Source organism: Enhydra lutris, unplaced genomic scaffold (genome assembly GCF_002288905.1).
Source record: "Enhydra lutris kenyoni isolate GAN:26980312 unplaced genomic scaffold, ASM228890v2 scaffoldscaffold46, whole genome shotgun sequence".
Taxonomy (NCBI): domain Eukaryota; kingdom Metazoa; phylum Chordata; class Mammalia; order Carnivora; family Mustelidae; genus Enhydra; species Enhydra lutris.
Window position 1 is genome coordinate 12,255,915 of NW_019154130.1, and position 20,244 is coordinate 12,276,158.

At 50.2% G+C, this 20,244-nt stretch overlaps 1 protein-coding gene across 4 annotated transcripts in view; it reads right to left on the reverse strand.

Moving 5' to 3' along the window:
- Positions 1–807: 807 nt before the first annotated feature.
- The window catches only part of LOC111156393 (F-box protein 21), a 53,309-nt gene continuing 33,872 nt past the window's right edge, over positions 808–20,244 (reverse strand). The window contains exons 11-13 of one of the 4 annotated variants that reach the window (XR_002641201.1): positions 19,879–20,036; positions 2,336–2,443; positions 808–904 (exon numbers count right to left, since the gene is read on the reverse strand). Coding sequence is in view for 3 of the 4 variants with exons in the window: in XM_022517240.1 (XP_022372948.1) it covers positions 10,602–10,789; positions 19,879–20,036 (346 nt within the window). In the remaining variant the exon portion in view is untranslated. Of the gene's footprint in view, positions 905–2,335; positions 2,444–8,371; positions 10,790–19,878; positions 20,037–20,244 lie in introns of those variants that run through there. The other 3 variants (XM_022517240.1, XM_022517241.1, XM_022517242.1) reach the window with 3 other exon arrangements.

Below are 20,244 nucleotides of genomic sequence, written 5' to 3' on the forward strand. Positions count from 1 at the left end.
CATCTTGAGAAGCCAGGAAATCAACAGGTGGTCCTCTGAACACCTCCGCCTGGCAGCTTCTAATCCCTGGAAAGGCAAAATGACATAGGTCCTAAAGCATGCCCGGAGTTTGCCCTTGGGAGTTTAACTAACTCAGCCGAACCGTACTCACGGCGATTTTGTCACCATTTCATGGAAAGCCGTAGACATTTTTATACAAGAAGGTTGCCTTATTCTATGTGTTTCCGGGAGGATAAGGAGTTAAGCTCTACCGGGGAAGTTATCTTAATCTGTTCAGGCTGCTACACCAAAATACCACAGACTGGGATGTGGGGGCTGACACAGCAAACACTAATTTCTCACATGCTGGAGGCTGGGAGTCCAAGGTCAAGATGCCTGCAGATGGGGTGTCTGGTGGGAGCTGTGTCTGGGTTCACAGATGAGGTCTTCCCGCTGGGTCTTCGCATGGTGGAAAGGGTGAGGGAACTCTCTGGGGTCCCCTTTATCAAGCCGCTAGTCCCTTCGTCACCTAGTCACCTCCCGAAGGCCTCGCCTGCAAATACCATCACACTGGGGTTCGTGTTTCAACACACAGACTTGACGGGAGGGACTCAAACATTCCATCTGCGGGGTCTGCAAGGAGCACGTCGGGTTCTCTGGTCAGCAGAGCTGGGATGGGATGTGAGCCCCGTCACTCAGGAGCTGCGTCGTCTTGGACGAGTTACTCAACTTCGCTGAGCCTTAGTTTCCTTGTGCATGAAACTGGGGTCATTCCAAGGACACCCAGGCATGGCGCAGAATCAAGGTTCCAAAGAGCGTGAGCTTTGACAGGTGGGATGTTTGTGCAAAGAATGCTCCATCACAGGAAGGTAAAGGGACTTCGGTAAATGGTCTCGAAGCATTTGCTTGCCAGGTGCATTGGCCGCTGTGGACACAGACGGGAGTCAGTGTGAAAGGGAGTCAGGAGCTCACGCTTGACACCCCAGTGAGGTCTCCGCTCCCAGTCCAAGCAGAAGGATAGGCTGCTTCCCTGCACAGTGGGAGGAAAGATGCCATCCAGACTGGGCTGAATGGAGCCCCTGCTCCCCAGAGGCAGGTGTGGCCTACACAGCTAGGACAGCGCACCTGGGGCCACTGTGAGTCTAAATCACCCACACCCCGAACCAGGTCATTACAGGTTTGCGAGGACGGTCCCATCGGGTTTGAACCTCTGCTGGCTGTATCTTCCACATCATGAGTCCAGGCCCTGAAGGCAGATGAACAGACTCACCGAGGAGGACGACAGTGGCCCCGTGCCCAGCCACCCACGCCAAGCACTAGGAGACAAGTGGCCCAGCTGGGTGCAGGCGTGCGTGAGCAAAGCTGGAGTTTTCGGGAATAATATCCGCTTAGACCAAGGGGCTTGGCTGAGCCCCAGCACACGCAGTATCTCCAGTTCTCACAAGACGCTGGGCTGGACCTCTCAAGACGAATGCTGGGAGGTCTCTAAAATCTGGAAGCCCTCCCTTTGTCAAAGACCATCTCTATTTTCCAAGGCTCAGAAAAACAAAAACCTCCAAGTCTGGAAGAGGACAAGTGAAGGGAGTTGTGCTAAAGACGTATTTGAAGACGGGGGGTGTGGAAGGCATAACTGGGGGGCTTGCTTAGAAAAAACCAGCCATCGGCGGGACCATACCAACGGCAGTACATCCCGAGTGTGCCGAGAAGGGTAGAAACTGAAGGGCCAGGAGAGGTAAGAGGCAAGAACGTGGGAATGTCAGTGCCTCAGTTCCTCACTGGCTCATTCACATGATGGGCCGACTCAGAAGACAACAGGCTGTCAGGTTCTCTGCGTCTGCAAATGGAATTGCTGAGAACCCCGCTGTCCCACCCAGAAAGAGGGCACAGCCCCCAGACCGGCATTAGATGGGTCACGTTCTTATACCCCAGCCCGGATCATTGCTCTTAGCCAATGCAGTCCATGGAAGCAGGGTCTTAGCTGCAGCTAATGGAGTAAGCAAGCCACAAGGTAGTGAATGGGCTGCCTTTAGACGGGAACTCCGCCCCCTGCGGTCTGCAGAGCTTTCCGGCTGAGGCTCGAGGACACAGCACTCCTTCTGCAGGCTCCCACTGACCCTCGCTGGGACCAGACACCGTCAGCAACACCATCCCTCTGGGGGTGGCGCACCTACCTGCTAAATGTGCAAACGCTTGAAAAAAAAAACAAAAACAAAAACCTGCTTCCACTGAATTTTATACCCCTTAGTCAAAGAAAGAACCTTTCAGAGCCCAAGTCTACAGTCACTTTGCTGTCAGGGTCACCTAGGGCAATCGGGGAGCGATTTTTAACTGTCTCTCTTTAAGAACCTCTACCTACCGGCTCGAGCTGCGGGCCAGGGTGCTCCCGGGAAACCCTAGTGGCGACACGGGTTGGTCCTCAAGGTCCAGTCTTGTCATCTTGAGGATGTGATGGTTTGTTTCTTCTCTTTTTTTAAGAGAGGGAGAGGGGAAGGGGCAGAGGAGAAGAGAGAATCTTAAGCAGGCTCTTAAGCGAGGGACTTGATCTCACGACCCTGAGATCACGACCTGAGCCGTCACAACAGTCAGAGCCTCAAACGATGGAGTCACCCAGGCGCCCCTGATCATCACATCACGACTGTTCATCTTTTTTAGGTACTCGTGGCACTGTGGTCGTGGAGGAAAGTGCTCTCATTCTTAGGAAAGACACGCTGGAAGAATTTAGGGAGAGGTTCCGGGTTGTCTGAGGCAACCTTCATATGGTTCAGGGGGAAAAAGTGGAGAGGGAAGGAAATAAAACATAGCAACTGTTGAAACTTGGTGCAGGGTATATGGGTTTCCATTACCCTCATTCACCTTTTTTTTTTTTTTTTTTAAGTTAATTTACTTCTTAGTCACCTCTATGCCCATCACAGGGCTTGAACTCACCACCCCGAGATCGAGAGTCACACACTTTCCTGACTGAGCCAGCCAGGCTCCCCTACCCTGTTGCAACTTTTTGATGTTGCTTCTGCTTAGACTTCGGTTTAAACAAAACCAGCCAAGTGGATTGAGCAGTAGGGTCAACGAGAGGCAGCCCGTGGGCCTGACCCAGCCCACACTTGTTTTTGTAAATAAAGTTTTATTGGCACACAGCCATGTTCCCTTGTTCACCAGTCGCCTGTGGCTGCTTTCCCTGCTACAATGGCAGGCCTGAGTGGTCGTGAAGAGCCGAAAGGTCCAAAATACTTACTCCCTGGCCCTTTCCAGGAGAAGTCTGCCGACCCACGCTTGAGGAGAGATCATATAATAAGTTACAGTTACACCAGATGAGTAAGTTTCCGAGATCAACTACACCTCCATAAAGCTGGAGGGGGAGAAAGCAACTTCCTTTAAAAAGTCTTTGCAGGGGGCACTACCTGGGTGGCTCAGTGGGTTAAAGCCTCTGCCTTCAGCTCAGGTCATGAATCCAGGGTCCTGGGATCGAGCCCCGCATCGGGCTCTCTGCTCAGCGGGGAGCCTGCTTCCTCCTCTCTCTCTGCCTGCCTCTCTGCCTACTTGTGAGCTAATAGGTGGAACCTTTAAAAATAATAATAATAATTAATTAAATAAAAAGTCTTGATGGGTTTTGAATATTTCCCCAAACTTCAAGAGGACAATTGTTGAAATGGTGAGGGATAAAGAACACTTGCTCGTTTTCTGTCAAAGTAGATGTATGAGGTCAGAGGATGTTTGCCGCTGGCTGGGAGGTTGCCACAGCACAGCCGCGGAGAAATAACAAGGTTTTGAATGCCGAGGAATAAGGGCTGATGTTATTAGCGAGACTCTCTGTAGGGCAGGGAAAACCCTCAAAGGAAGCAATTTGGGGGTGAGAGAAACAGCAGTGCAGTCAAGTCCAAAGGCCCAGGCTCGAGTACCTGCTCAGAGCCACCTGCCAGATGAAGGACGTAACCTCCATGGGCCTCATTATTTCCTTTTGTAGAATGTAGGGAACAATGGTCTAACACTAGCTAACTGTTCAGGAGGCCTTTAGCTTTCAAATGCTCTAATCCTATGGGAATAGTTTCATATAAAGGTAGCTATTACCCAGAATGTCTGGCAACTGTACTTTCTTTTATTCTGTATTTCTAAGAGGCAAATGAGGGCAAAGACTGTGTAATATGTACCCAGAAAGGCCTTGAGAATATGTAGATTAGCCCTTACAGGGGACAGAAACATACGTCTCCTGGCACAGCTCCTGGCACTAAAGTGGGCACATTAAAAGACACTCAAAGGGGCACATAGGTGGCTCGGTTGGTTAAGCGTCTGCCTTTGGCTCAGATCATGATCCCAGGGTCCTGGGATGGAGCCCCACTCCCTGCTCGGCAGGGAGTCTGCTTCTCCCTCTGTCCCTCACCCTGCTCGTGCTCTCTCTCAAGTACGTTTTTTTATTTAAAAATTTTACTGAAATTGGGGTGCCTGGGTGACTCAGTGGGTTAAGCCGCTGCCTTCGGCTCAGGTCGTGATCTCGGGGTCCTGGGATCGAGTCCCACATCGGGCTCTCTGCTCGGCAGGAAGCCTGCTTCCCTCTCTCTCTCTCTGCCTGCCTCTCCATCTACTTGTGATCTCTCTCTGTCAAATAAATAAATAACATCTTTAAAAAAAAAAGATTTAAAAAAAAAAAAGATTGGTTCTCTTAACCTGCATCAACCATTATTGAACATAGGCCTTGTGATACTGTGATTAAATATATATTTAAAAAAAAAATTTACTGAAATTAAAATAAAATTATTTTTAAAATTTTATTTAAGCTTATTTTTATTTAAATTTATTTATTTAAATTTATTTAAAATTTTTTATTTTATTTATTTGAGAGAGAGAGAGAGAGCGTGCATGAGCAGGAGGGAGGGGCAGAGGGAGAAGCGGGCTTCCTGCCCGAGCAGGGAGCCCAATGCAGGGCTCGATCCCAGGACCATGGGATCATGACCCGAGCCAAAGGCAGATACCCAATGACTGAGCCCCCCAGGCACCCCGAGTTGTACATCCAGGTGCCCCGAGATTTCTGTCATTCTAAGGGAAGTAGATGGAAAATCTGATCATGCAAGGATTCTGTAATGCATGCTCTTCCCATTGGTTCTCCCCCAAATTTCTTTCCTTTATTCTGTCAACTCCTTAAGTTCACTAAACAACGTGCTTTTAGCTCTTTCCTGTCCCCAGAAAACCTGCCATCATTGTACTGTTTGTTTGTTTCTTTTTCCGCACAGCCCAACAAAGGAGAACTTCCCATGGAAACATTAGCCCACTTTAAACTCAACCACCCTCCCCACCACCCTGGCCACAACAAAAACCTCTGGAAGGGGATTGCCATAACAAAAACCTAGACTGTACGGGAGTCCGTTTGGCAGCCGGGCGCACAGACAGCAGGCTGGGAAGTGGGAGGACTGTGTTTGGGCTGCACGGGGTAAAATGTGGGCTTACGGTCTGCAAGGTGGGCCCGCTGGTGCTGCAGCTGGTCTAGGGGAAGCAGGTGAAGAGGGAGAGGATACCGTGTGCTGGTTGCCCTTTGCGGCTTACAGCAAGGTACGACACGGGGTGGGGAAGGCACGGGGCAGAACCACGAAGGAAATAAAGCAGACCCGTTCAAGTTCTGGAAAAGAACTTGGGCTACGATCATAGGCAGAGAGGTTAATAGCCTGCTAAGTGTCCAAAGGAATCGTTGCCGGAAGATTCACAAACTTGTAAAGATACACAGAAGTCTGGGGCTGGCCCCCAGACCCAGCAGCAGGCAGAACTACATGGTGCAAGATGCCCACCTCCCAGGGAGGATACACCCCCAACCCGACCTAGTGAGGGGACCAGGGAGGCGCAGCAACCACTCTCCCCACACCTGCCAGGACGGTGGTGGGGGTGGGGAGTGTCTTCACAGTGCCTGCCCAGCAGGATCTCATCACTGCGGCTGCCAGGTCTCCGCATCCCCACCGAATGGGTACTGGGGGGATGGGTCAAAACTTCTGGGTCATGGGGCTGGTCCCCAAGGAGCCACGCTGGACTGACCCTGGGCAGGATGCAGGAAGTGGGTAGGAGAGGCTTGGGGTGAGAGGCACAGACCAGGCAGAGCCCCCAACCTTTCCTTTTCCTCCTGGGCACATGGGAGGCCATTCCCCAGCCTCATCTGGAGTTAGGTTGTGGGTCTGTGACTTGTCTGGTTACAGAGGCAGAAGTGACATATATGGCTTGGCCTGCGACCTCCTCTTTCCCTCCTATGGTCACCTGCTGCGGTGACTATGGACGGTGGCTAGCAGCGGGACCTGTGAGGACTCACTCCCACTGCCTGGGGGCCGTGGTGTGGCAGGAGGAAGCTGTATATTTCTGGTCTGAGCCACGGACACAGGCAATGTTTGCTGTCACAGCTTGACCTCACAGAGGCTGTCTCCCTGGGAAGGGGGCACGTCCTGCTGCGACGAGAGCACACCGAGAGTGGACTGGCCACTGTGTTTCTGTGTCCTCATTCCCAGCCTCCTTTGCGAGATGTGAGTGGCAGTGCCAAGGGCCACCCCCAGCCTCTGTGCTTTGAACCCTCCCAGACATGTCCTTCCATGCTCGCTCCCCTTCGGGGCCACACAGCTTCCAGCAGACAGACAGCCGTCTCCCCCCAACCCCACCCCCCTGCCTGGTGGCAGGTGAGCAATAAAGTTCTTTTGTGTTCGAGCCACAGGATATTTTTGGGTCTATTTATTACAGAACTAGCATTACCCTAATACAATCATCGCTAAATGGCCATAATACATTTGTTCTATAATTGCACAGAATTTTATTCACCAAAGGAATGTCCTTTCCTCTCAAGAGTCTAAGTGTTAAAGAACTGAAACGTTTAGAAGTTAAAGCAGCTGCAAGGCAGAAGATCAAACCAGTGCGAGGTAGTTGCTCAAGTTGGCAGTAGTGAGCTTGCCAAGAGCGCGAGCTCGGAGGTCACACACCTGGGCGTCCCACCAGCCGTGCCGCCTCCAAGCGGTACGCTCCCGACCTCCCGGCTGGACAGTGGGATGCGGGCAGGCCTACACCTCGGCGGGGGTTGGCAAACTGCGGCCCATGGGCCACACCCAGCCCATGGCCTGTTTCTTTACAGCCCTCAAGCTGAGAAGGTCTTCTATGTTTTTGAAAACAAAGAACATGTGACCTTTCGGGCCCGCAGAAACACTGACGTCCTGGCCCTGCCTTAGAGGGTTGCTGTGAAGAGTCTAGCTGAAGCCAGAGCAGGCTCCAAGGAAGCTTGAATACAAAAGCACACACGCAACACAACTGCTGACGTCTCCAGAAAGAAACCGGCTCACAGCCAAATGTTGCATTTTGTCTAGGTGAACATTCTCTCCTCTCCTCCAAAAAAAAAAAAAAAAACAGTAAGACATGAAGAGCTACATCTTGATCATTATGGCCACAGGATATCTCTAAATTAAAAAGTTGCTGGTAATCCAATTTTAGTTACTTAGAATATGGAGGAAGGAAAAAAGAGCATTTCGCCTTCTGATGGTAGAAGAAAGCCTAGAACGTGAACGTTTGACTCAATTTAATATGTTAAGAAAGACTGAGACATTTTAAAATTAGAGCAAGACTTTGAGTAGATATTAGAAAATGTAAAACTGATGGAGCAACAGTATTAATGCTGGTTTTCATGATAAAACAATTTTGCTGTGTAAATGCACTTATAATGAGATCTGTCATGAGGTTCAGGCGGAGACAACATGAAGCCGGCTGTCCGAAATCCGATTAGATGGAAGTTGTTCAAACAAGACACTTGGCCAAACTGGTCTGAGGCAAACGGAGACTCGTTTTGGACATAACTGATGACACAGTGTTTCCCAAAGTCCGTCCACAAACACTGGACCTTGGGGCTGCTCTGTGCGTGCGTGTGTGTTGGGGAGGAAGGTTCTAGGGGCTAAGAAGTAGGTAAGTCACGGCACATGACATTGTCCTCTCACAAAGTCACAATGCACGACAGTACGTTCCAGGTCTGAGACCCACGGCAGCGCAGATACTGGGGACTGGACTGTGCCTGGTCCTCTCTGCACAGCACACAGTGCATCACCCGGGGGACGGGCGCCCCGCGTCCCGCAGCTATCATACCAATGCTAACAACGCCCCGAGGACCCGCACGTCCTGAAGCACCTGCCCTTCCCGTGGCACAACACAGACCGTGACAACCGACAAGCTGCGCTGTTCGCGCGACAACCACGTGCTCCCGCCTCTCCTAGCCGGCTGACGGGCACTGGCGTCTGGGAGGGGCCGGCGGAATAAAGGTGCCCTGTGCACTCACCAACGTTAGGAAGAATTCGGTAGAGCAAATGTTTGGATGTTTGGAGCAGAAGAGAAGCCAGGGACACTCTGCTGTTGTCAAGGCCGGACTTTCTGTTCCGAAACGAAATTGGGCAGGCCGCTTGTGTGGTTTCTCTGGGTAAGTTCCATTTTATTAATCATTGTACAAAAAAATCTTGGCATTCATTTGAAGAGAAAAGAAGTGACTATATCCAAATATTTAATATTTTAACATCGTGAAAGTCCTACTTTGTTGTAACAGGGCTTTTTAAAATGGAGAAAACTTTTGGAAAAAATTTTAAAAAGAAACTTATGATTTATTAGAGTACAGGAGATCCAAAACACGTTTTTAGAAAAATATAAAGTGCCCAAATACCAACTTACACAGGTGACACAGGCTTCCTGGAGCTGAATGAAGCATCATGAAGAAACACATTTAAAAACGGTCCACACACATATTTACATTGGGTCAGTAAAAGTAAAACCATCCTTCTTGTCTTTGATGTTACTCTAAGAAAAAAAGGAAATCAAACCAGAAAACCAACGGTTACAACTCAGCATGCTCCACAGTTTCTTAGTAACGCATCTGGTTAGTATTACCTCCGGATTAACTAGTTTCTCACCTTTAAACGAGAGTAGTGTTAGACCCCCGGCCTCAGCAGGCAGGGCGCTGTGAGTGGTCGCGTTGCCCGGGCAGAGCTAACCCATTGGGCCCTAGATCTGACTGCCGAGGGACGCCGACACTGGCGAGCGCGAACTCGGGCTGGCAGGAGCCGGCCCGCCAGACCCTCACCTCTAGTAACTGCTTACCAGCCGCCAGGTACTACATGGTCTCAGGCGGCTTCCCCAAACCTCGGTCATCCCAGGGCTTCCAAGGGCGAAACGAGAGGCAGTCATCAAACACGGCGTGGAAAAACAGCATGCAAATGCATGGACGGGCGGCGAGGCGGGGCCCGATCCCAGCCCCCGGAGCCTCACTCACCAGAGCAACCGGGTTCTTCTCAACTCAGAGAGGAAAGTAACTAGGTCCTAACTCCAGAAGTTAGCTTCTACTGGTTAACTACGAATTAGCTAGCTCGCTTGAGAACAGGCAGGTGGAGAGTGACGGTGTCTGGAGCTGCGCAGGGACCCGGTGCCGTCACGCACAGGGACGGAGGGCACGGAGCAAGAGCCAGTGGTATCTTCGGAACAGCAGTGCTTCGAGAAAGCAGAAGGACACCCCGCCTCCTTCCCCACGGATCGGATACTCTTTTAAGACGTTTCACTTGTTCTATCCCGCCACACTCAAAAGGGTCTTAGAGTGATTCTTACGGATGACAGGGGGCATGGAACCTCCTCTTTCCTTTTAAAAAACGTATAAGGTTCGTTATTTCTTTTTTTCCGGTTACAAAAGTGAAACTTCCTTTTTAGGTTTTTAGAGACCACCGTGTGTGATTTCTAAAAGCAAACATTTTAACACCAGATTAATACTTCCTACAATAAAGAGAACTCATCACTGACTTAAGATCTAGTCATGATACTGGAACAATTCTTAAAATTAAAAGGAAACAAAAAGTAGTTATTTTAAAGGCAGGAACAGTAGATGAATGTGGGAAAACCCATCCATAAAGGCCATTATTATGCACTTTCTTTAGAAGATTTTATGTTATGGAACAGAAAACTAAGAATTCACAGAGAGATGAGCATAAGTGTGAGAGGAACACGGAAGGAAAAGCTATGCCATTCTCCCAAGTCAAATCAGGGAGAAGATAAAATGCCTGAAATCTGTTTCAAATATTAGAAAAAATAAATGCGGATGACTCTGATTACATTAGTCTGTTAATGTCCCCATCTCTCAGATGTTGCCACAATCACTCACCACTTCCCCTCTGAACAAGCAACTAAATTCACGGTGAAAAGACAAGCAGCCCCGGTGCTCCGCAGAGAAGTCAGAGAGAAAGTACTGGCAACACAGGACCACCCCCTTCCTGCCTGGCAAATCAAACGTTCTGAGACAGGTGGGAGACAGAGACGTATGGGAAGTGAGCAGGAAGAATGACTCTAAGAGCGTCGACTGTGAGACCTCATGAAGACAGAATGTCACGAACTGTCACCACAGGACAAGCACACAAGCCATGCCACTGAACACAGTGCCGTCAAATGAATTCACTAGTGTAGGCGGAGAGCGACATTGTCTTTGCAGCTGGAGGAGAGCACACGTTATTTAGACTTGGTAGGAGGCAACCAGCACTACTGGTTAAGTGGCTTTCCTGGTGGTGTGAATCCAGAGGGATCCGTGGAGACGTCTTCTTCCGGAATCCTGTTCTCCTGGAGGACAGCAGCAGCGGCAAAGGTGCAGTGTCCTCTACTAGACGTCGTTACTCTGCATCCTCCTTCTTGGCACTGTAAATATTCTGCACCGTCTCATACACAGACTCCAGATCCTCTGGATACCGGATTTCTAGCTCTGCGTTCGGGATGTAGTGCGTGCCGGTAAACTCTGAGAAATAGCGTCCGACATCGGGGTGTGAGATTTCTTGAGGCTCCACGTTATACTCCAAGTTTTCTGTTGGTAAAGAGGCACATGGACAGTTGCCGTTAAAACGGACATGGCTGCAGCGTCTCACCCCTTTCATGTGGCATTTTGACTTGGAGGAAAAGGAGAGACATGTTTACGGAATCTGGAAGAGGGAAGAGGACAATGGCAGCGGGGGGCTGGGGACGGTGGGATGGGCCCCCGCAGCTCCCCACTGAACAGAACGTTCTCCCATTCTCTGAGCAAGAGGTTGGCCCCAGCAAATCTCTAGCTGTCTCTGGAGGGCCAGCGAACTACGGATTCGTCACGTTCCTCTGACTTGATCGCACCAACAGCCAAGCGTACGGGACCAGGGCATCCGAGCCTGCCCTTCGTCTACCAGAGGTTCGACCTGGGAAGCCTCCACACCGTGTGGCTCCAAGTCTCGCACCTGCCACCGTTCTTGTCTGCTAATGGAGTGCTCCCACACAGACGGCACTCCTCCCCCTGGCTCCCTTCAATCCTGGCCGTGTTGAGAGCCCGTGGGAGGAGATGGTGAGCGGCTCGCACCTCCAACCTGTGCATGGATGTCGCTTATCACTACTTGTCCGATCTCCTAGGAAACCAGGCTACCTCCTCTCCCTGCTAGCCATTCTGCCACCAGAGAAATAGCAAGACTCCTCTAAAATGGAATGATTACGACAAACCGATGGCAATACAAGCAAGGTATTCATAAGGGTGAAATCCTTTCACACCACTTCTCCCCTGCAAAACTTTGAAAAACAGCCCCCCCTCGGGGCGCCTGGGTGGTTCAGTGGGTTAAAACCTCTGCCTTTGGCTCAGGTCATGATCCCAGGGTCCTGGGATCGAGCCCCAAGTCGGGCTCTCTGCTCAGCAGGGAGCCTGCTTCCTCCTCTCTCTTCCTGCCTCTCTGCCTACTTGTGATCTCTGTCTGTCAAATAAATAAATAAAATCTTTTAAAAAAAAGAAAAGAAAAACAGCTCCCCAAAGGCCCAATGAAAGGATGGTGTCTTGAGCCCCCGACCCAGGAGTCGCTCAGCCACGTCCCCCATGACCTGGCACCACGAGGAGTTGGGCCAGGCAGATCATCCCGCTCTGACCGGGGACCAGGGTGGTGTCGGTTCTGGCCAACACACAGCCACACCCCGCACAGCCCTTCACTCGGATTCATTCCAGCGAGCCTAACACACGCAGTGCAGCCCTCGACAGCTTGGTTAAACACGCTGACACGCCAGTCCAGGGCGCAGCGCCGTCCACGCAGAGGCCACGCGTCCCCAGAATCCCCAGTCACCACAGGAACATCTTTTGGGAGCGCTGACTTGCCCTCGTGTTGGGAGAGTGGGAAGGAGTTGCACGATTCAATCTAACTTTTTTTCCCCCACAGGACAGGGAGGGATTTACAGACATTTTGTGGTAACAGACTGCGGGTCGTGGAACCTGCTTAGGTATTCCAGGCGCTCCGGAGGGAGACGCACACGAACCTGGTGCAAAGAAGAACGCCGCGCGACCGCCTTACCCTCACTTAGGAGAGCACGTGAGAGCGGCTGGACTGCCCACTGCAGTTCCCGGGGCTCACGACGGCACATGCACTCCTCGGAAGACGAGGCCGCCAAAAGAACAAGTGACCGGTTTCCCACACGCTGAGAGGGAAGGGGCAATAACGCACCACACTGCTGGACGGCGAGCCTGGAGGCCACACGTCGGGGCCGCCCCGTCCGCAGCACAACTACAGATTGCCCGCGGGGTTTGCCCGGGGAGGGGGGGCTCCTGCCACATCAGCCACTGTGGCAGCCGACCGGGCTCCAGCTCCCAGTGCGCACACACACGCGGCCTTCCCCACGGGGTCCCTGCCAACTGAGTGAACTGTGACACGCACCAAAAGCCCTGGCCCAGGAGGCAGCCGGGACTCGAATCCCGACAGCCCAGGGCCAGAGCTGAGGGCTTCAGAGTAGGAGACACACCAGAGCAGGGGCAGGGACGCAGGAAAGGGGACTGACTCAAGGGCCCACCGTGGTCCTGGCAGGGCAGGCTCTGACTGACGGTGCTCTGTGGACACAGAAGCCCGAGGTTCTTCAAAAGGGAGACGGAGTAGCCTGCAAACCCTGACTGCTACTGCTGACGATGAGATCTCTGTAGAGAACTTGAGCTCCTCATGTAGGGGTTACAGGTTTCTAACCTTCCTGCATCTGCCCCTGGCGCCCCTCCCAGGGGGAGGGCACTGCAAGCGCACGGGGTGGAACCACAGCCGGTGCCATAGCCAGGGCAGCTGCTGAGGGCCTCAGGGTCCCCTGCAGAGGAACGCAGAAGTATGGGGGGCTGGGCTCAAGTCTCTGGAGGAACTACCACTACCCGTCATCAGCAGGCAGGATGGAAATATTTAAAAAGGACTCAAGTCAGTAATTCAGAACAACAGCTCTGTTGCCAGTCTATGGAGAGCAGTGGTTCTCCACAGGCGGCTATTCTGTCCCTAGCAGAACAAAGAAATAGCCGAAGCCGGATCCAGTTGTCACCACTGGGGGCTGCCACTGACATCAGGTGGGAAGAGGCTAGAGTCACTGCGAAAGAAATGCACAGAATGGTCCCCACCACAAAGAACTGTCTAGACCAACATGCTGACAGCAACCATTCAAAAGAATTCAGACGTATGTTTTAACATTGCCTCTCCCTCCCCGTTTCTGTGTGTATTAAGTAGCAGCTCGAGTACTGGGAGGAGAGAAAGGTCAAGGTCAGATTTTGATCATGGATCTGGAAGGATAATGTGAGCCAGTAGTGGCTGCGCAGGATTCTGTGTGTGGGCCGGAGAGGCACGGGAAGCACAGACAGATTGTCTGGGAAGTCACGTGAGGGGTCAGCGGGAGCCCAAGGCAGTGCTCGTGGCCCCCTGCCTAGCCAGTAAGAGGGACAGGGGCTGGGTTCTGTGCATTTATTTACCTGCCCAGGCTCCTAGCAAAACAGGAAAGAGGTATTAATAAAACATTATTTGTTTATTTATTTTTAAGATTTTATTTATTTATTTAACAGACAGAGATCACAAGTAGGCAGAGAGGAAAGGAAGCAGACTCCCCGTTGAGCTGAGAGCCCAATGTGGGGCTTGATCCCAGGACCCTGAGATCATGACCTGAGCCGAAGGCAGAGGCTTAACCCATTGAGTCACCCAGGTGCCCCAATAAAAACATTTTTTAAAAAAATATTTATTTGGGGGGTGCCTGGGTGGCTCAGATGATTAAGCATCTGCCTCCAGCTCAGGTTATGATCTCAGGGTCCTGGGACTAAGCCCCACATCAGGATCCCGGCTCAGTGGGGAGTCTGCTTCTCCCTCTACCTCTGCCTCTCCCTGCTGCTCCTTCTCTCTCTCTCTCTGTCTCAAGTGAATAAATAAATTTCTTAAAAAGATTTTTTAGAGAGAGCAAGAGAGCATGAGCGGGGGCAAGGGGAGTGGTAGAGGGAAACAGAGAGGGAGAGAGAATCTCAAGCAGACTCCTTGCTGAGTGCAGAGCCCAATGCGGGTTTCAATCCCAGGACCCTGAAATCATGACCTGAGATGAAATCAAGAGTTGGATGTTTAACTGATTGAGCCACCCAGGCGCCTTGATAAAAACATTTCTGAGAAGAAAAGATAATGAAGATGGCGACTATGTATTAAGAGGGGGAAATCCACTAAATAAAGTTTAAAAAAAAATTTACCTGAAGGGGAATGAAAAAACTAAGCAATATAAAACTTTCGTGAGAAAATATCAAACAGGGCCTACTTAAAAGTCCTGGAGAAATCCTAAGTCCTTCCCAATTTCCTTGACATTTTTACGGAAATGCGTCTGCTTATCTTATTTTAAATATTCAGCTACCCCAGGGCTGGCTGGTTGGCTCAGCTGGTAGGGCATGCGACTCGATCTCAGAGTCATGAGTTCGAGCCCCACGCTGGGCATGGAGCCTACTTAAGACAAAAAATAAAAAACTTCAGCCACCCGGGTACACAAATATAGTTCTATACAACTATGGCAATACCACGTAGAGTCATCCCCTCCTGAGAAGAAACCACCCACTGTGAGTGTATCCTTCTAGACCCTCTTCTGTGAACACAAATAGAAGGAGCTAAACATAACTACGTACAAAGAGAATCTGGATTGTTTTCGGTGTACAGCATAACTGCATACGTGTACGCATGTGTGTGCAGTATTATAGCACACGGTAAGCATTTATCAGCAACGGGACTGACTGCAGCTTAGCATTCCAGAGTTTAGATAGATCCAAGTTTACCAGGGGAGTCGCACGAATGACACCTTTGTCCTAGTATAACAAGAATACAGAGACCTGCGTCACTGTGTCTCCAGTGGACGGACCCAGGGGTGGCACTGCTGGGACACGGCAGAATGGGCACTTGAGATAGTCACAGTTTAAAACAAACAGCCATGCCCCGCTCGGCAGTGGCTGGAAATGTATACTCCACCCGCACGCCAGCACGTGCGGACTGCCACGGACTGCTCGTGGGTGGAAACTCGTTCTGAAGCGTCAGACGAAGGACAGAAAGGGGAGCTGACGCTTGGCGAGGCCTACCATGCACCAAGCATCCTCTGAGGCGCGTGCCCATTCTTACACAAGACACACGTAAGAACTGGGTTCTCACACTGCAGGGAATGACGGGCCTTCCAATATGGGCAGCTGACTTGATTCTGACCACCTGTGGTGTTCACTTTCTGCAGTAGCTAAGAAGTACAGAGGGAAGCTGAGATAGGACGCGCTGCTCCCCCCTGGTGTCCAGACAGTACTAAAGCATGCCCCCTAGTGGGCACAAAAGTTAAACACATGCAAGATGCTATCTACCTCCCCATTTGGATTTAAGTACAGTCTAACATATTGAGAGAAAAATTCTCTTAATTATGTAGACTAAAACTATTTGAGGATCTCATGCATGCATGTGGCTTATAATTCACTCTCTCATCTCTCTGCGAAGGGCTTATAATTAGGGAGGCATTCATCAGTGGGCTCTACCCAAGTTAAAAGGATTACCTGAGTCATAGGCTGAAAATTTAAAGCAAGAAAAAATTTAAAAGCAAAATAATCTGATGCAAATAAATTAACCCAGAAATGTTCAAAAACATATTGAAGTAAGTTGGTTTTTTAAAAAATATTTTATTTTTAAGTAATCTCTATACCCGACATGGGGCTCGAACTCAGGACCCCGAGGTCAAGAGCTGCATTAGCAACTGAGCCAGCCAGGTGCCCCAGTATTTTTTAAATTTAAATTTAGCCTCTCAAGGTTTACGTTTGGCTAAACATGGGTTAATCTGAGCATAAACTGTCCCAAATGATTTTAACACACTGACTAAATAAAAATCTAGGAATTTATGGGAGGAGAGGCACAGAGACAGAAAGTAGAGGGATAAGTGGGGAGGGAGAAAGGGGAACGGGATGGGGGGACTGGAGGCAGGAAAGCTCCTGTTTACAGAAGCAGGGAAAACAACAGCAGTAAAAATCATCATGCTGCAGCTCTCCTCTAATAATTTAGGCAAGGAGATTCAACAGATGCTAAAACAAAATGAGGGACTGTGGTCACTGGGGAATGGGATATTCACAGGACGTCACAGTGTTAGCTGCAAAGGGAAAACTCCCTTACACGATCTTAGCCAAGTGACCAAACTCCACCTACTGACAGTGGGACATCAGAGAGCAGGGGCTCTGGAGAAGATGCACGTGACAGACACGCATCTGACAAGAAGCATTCTAGCCCAAAAATATTAACCTGATCTAATCAAGCCTCAGACCTTATCAGCCTCCGGTTTACAGACAATACAGATAAGGAAACAGTGAGACAGATCCAGAATGTGAGGCAATTTCTATGACAACCGGCCTGGAGAGTTCAGAAAATGAAAGTCACATGAAAAAGGAAGAAAACAAGGTGAGGAATAAGGAGCTAACTGGTTTTATCGAGAGAGGACTACGCCTTTAGAGAGACAACAGAAACCAAGTGCGGAATCATTTGTGTGAATCCTGGCTGGATCATGGCGTGAAAACAAACCAACACCTATCAAAGTTACACTGTGATAACCGGGATGTGACCACTGACCCAGGACGAGACAGGAGGTCAATGTTACTTGCTACGTGTGGTGATGTAACTACAGTAACGCACAGAAGCATCTTGTTCTTAGAAGATGCGTGATTCGGTATTTAAGTCCTGATGTCTGCAGGAGTCTTCAATGGTTTACCAAAAACCTGAAATCTCTACAGATAAAACACAGACGCTAAATGCTAGCTGTCGTATCTAATGGAAGGTGTATGGGGTATTTGATGTTTTAACCATATTTTAAGCATATTTGGAAAATATGCTTAACTTTAAGAAAGTCATTAAAAAAGCTAGCACCTGAGTAGTGACCTGCTACTTACACGCATCTCATTATCATGCACTTCCGTTTGTAGGCTGCTCTGTGAGAGATGAGAACATCTACGGGGACTCATCACGGGACAGGCAGACTGGGCTCTGGGTGTGCTCTCAGGAGCTTACTGGGCTGAGAGCCAGATGGTTCGATGGGAAACACTGCAACTCTCCCAAAGGTGTGAGGACTCAGAAGGGGAGGGTGTCAGGGAGCTCAGGGCCGGGACAAATGACCCGATCTGAGCCTGTGGGGGAGTGGCAGCGGGGAGAAAAGAGCCTGTTCACAAGGAACAATCACCTGTGTGAAAACCTGCAAACAGGATGGTCTCAAGGAACCACAAAGGTTGATGGGCTGGGAACAGAGATGAGGCTGTGAGGGAGGGTCCAGGTCACCTCTGGGCCCTGCAGGGGAGTCTGGGGGGACACCACTGAGAAAGTTGGCACGGTGCGGCCAGGAATACCTATAGCCCTGTGTGGAGAAGCGCCGGGAATAGCCACTAGTGGGCGGAAACACGAGGGACAGACATTCAGGAGACGGAGCTGGTGTCGTCTGCAGACCACCGGGACCGCAGAGGGGAAAGACAGGGAAGTCAGAGATGCCGCCACAAGAACTTGAGACCCTGAGGCACCCCTGAGCACGTCCAAGTGCACAGGCCCAGGGTGCTGCCTGGACCCGCGATGCTGCACCGACCTGGCATGCAGCAGATTCCCGGGAAACTGCAGGCCGATAGGAGCCCTGGGAGAAGGCGGACCGCTCTCATAGGGGAATTCCAGCTGTTCACGTCAAAAACGTTCTGAAAGTCTCAGAATTTAAAACTAAAAAAGGCAACTTGCTGACATTACCCACAATCACTTTGCTCAATCTCAGTTTTAGAATGTAAAACTGCAACCAGATATCAAGTGTACTATTTTTTTTTGCAAAGTCATTACCATATCATAACTCTAAATTTTACATTGCATGTTTACTTAGATCTGTTGAGATGAATTCCTGAATCTTCAACAGACACCAAATTCAGAACACCTAAAACCTGCAAAGCCTATTTAATTTTATGTTATTTTTTCACTTTTAAATTTCTTCAGATTTTTTAATTTAATTTTATTTATTTGACAGATAGAGGTCACAAGTAGGCAGAGAGGCAGGCAGAGAGAGAGGAGGAAGCAGGCTCCCTGCTGAGCAGAGAGCCCGATGCGGGGCTCCATCCCAGGACTCTGGGACCATGACCTGAGCTGAAGGCAGAGGCCCAACCCACTGAGCCACCCAGGTGCCCCATCACTTTTAAATTTCTTTAAAAGATTTTACTTATTTATGAGAGAGTTAGTGAGAGAGGCAACACAAGCAGGGGGAGTGGGAGAGGGTTCCCGCTGGCTCGCCGCTGAGCAGGGAGCCCCATGTGGGGCTCAATCCCAGGATGCTGGGATCATAACCCGAGTCCAAAGGGAGACGCTTAACTGACTGAGTCACCCGGGAGCCCCTATGTGATTTTTTTTTTTTTTTTTTTAATATGGCATGACTTCAAAGTCAGATAACCTCCCTGTCGGCCCCTTGCTCTGACCCGGGCACACACACTCTCCTACAAATTCCGTTATACTGAAGGAGGTTAAGTGACTTGCAGCCTCAATGAACAGACTTTCTCTTGATTCTGTATACAATTCTCTCTCAGCTTCTGATGAATCAACACGAATAGGAAACTTCCTAGTCTTTTGATACTTCTGAGATTTTTACACACCCAGGATCTTCATTATTGCCTTTTCCAACAGCTGTGGACTGCAGTTCCCATCATGGCCACTTGAGGGAGTCTCCACACAGGCGGGGTGGGGGGGCCTTGGGAGGGTGTGGGTGGAGCACAACCCGAGGCCAGTCTCAGGGTGCCAGAGGCTGCTAGGGTAGTTCCCCCCAACAGTGTCCACTCATTGCCCTCCAGCTCCAACAGGCCACAAGCGCATGGCACAGGCTGGCCCTCTCTGCCTGGAGGGAGCCAATCACAAGGCCTGGCAAGCAAGACTTTCAGGAATTTGACTGGCAAAGGTAATGACCAATCAGAACAGAGGTCGGCAACAGCACTGGAAGAGGGTCTGGGTGTGGTGGTGATGGAGGGGAGAATCTGGGGGATCTGGGGGCAGTGAGTAATTAACCCATGGCATGGCCACACTAGGGCACACCTATCCACGTTTAGCAGAGTATTGGCCCTGATGAGGTTAGCCATGGGACAACTGTCAACTGTCATCTCTAAATAACATTGATAACTATGCCCACAGTATCAGCGTGCTCAAATGTGTGCTTAAGATGTGCCTACATGGGCTGCCTGGGTGGCTCAGTGGGTTAAGCCTCTGCCTTCAGCTCAGGTCATGATCTCAGGGTCCTGGGATCAAGCCCTGCATCGGGCTCTCTGCTCAGCAGGGAGCCTGCTTCCCCCCCCTCTCTCTGCCTGCTGCTCTGCCTACTTGTGATCTCTGTCAAATAAATAAATAAAATCTTAAAAAAAAAAAAAAAAAAAAGGGACGCCTGGGTGCCTCAGTTGGTTAAGCAGCTGCCTTCGGCTCAGGTCATGATCCCAGCGTCCCGGGATCGAGTCCCGCATCGGGCTCCTTGCTCATCAGGGAGCCTGCTTCTCCCTCTGCCTCTGCCTGCCATTCTGTCTGCCTGTGCTTGCTCTCTCTCTGACAAATAAATAAAATAAAAAAATCTTTAAAAAAAAAAAAAAAAGCATGCGCCTGCATGTCATTACAGGTACACAAAGAACTGACTACTTACCTTGGGCTGCATATCTACAAGAACCATCCTCCACCAGAACATTATAGAAAGGCTGATGATGGCCATGAGGCAGGCTGTGAACGTTCATGTTTCGGATCCACTCGTGTCCCATCATGCAGGTGGGGTCCCAACCATAGATCACACAGTTATAGCCATACCTAATTAACATAAGAGCAATGGCAAATCAGTTCCCTGGGACCCTGTCACGGTGACTATGGGATGTATAAATAATGGCTTGGTTCTCCTAAGCTCATGCCCTTACAAACTCACCTGCGTTTATCCCTGTTAAGCATTTTTCAGGACACTCGTGGCCCCCTTTGTAAGCCACTCTCATTATCAACATAGCACCGCAGTTGGAAAAGAAAA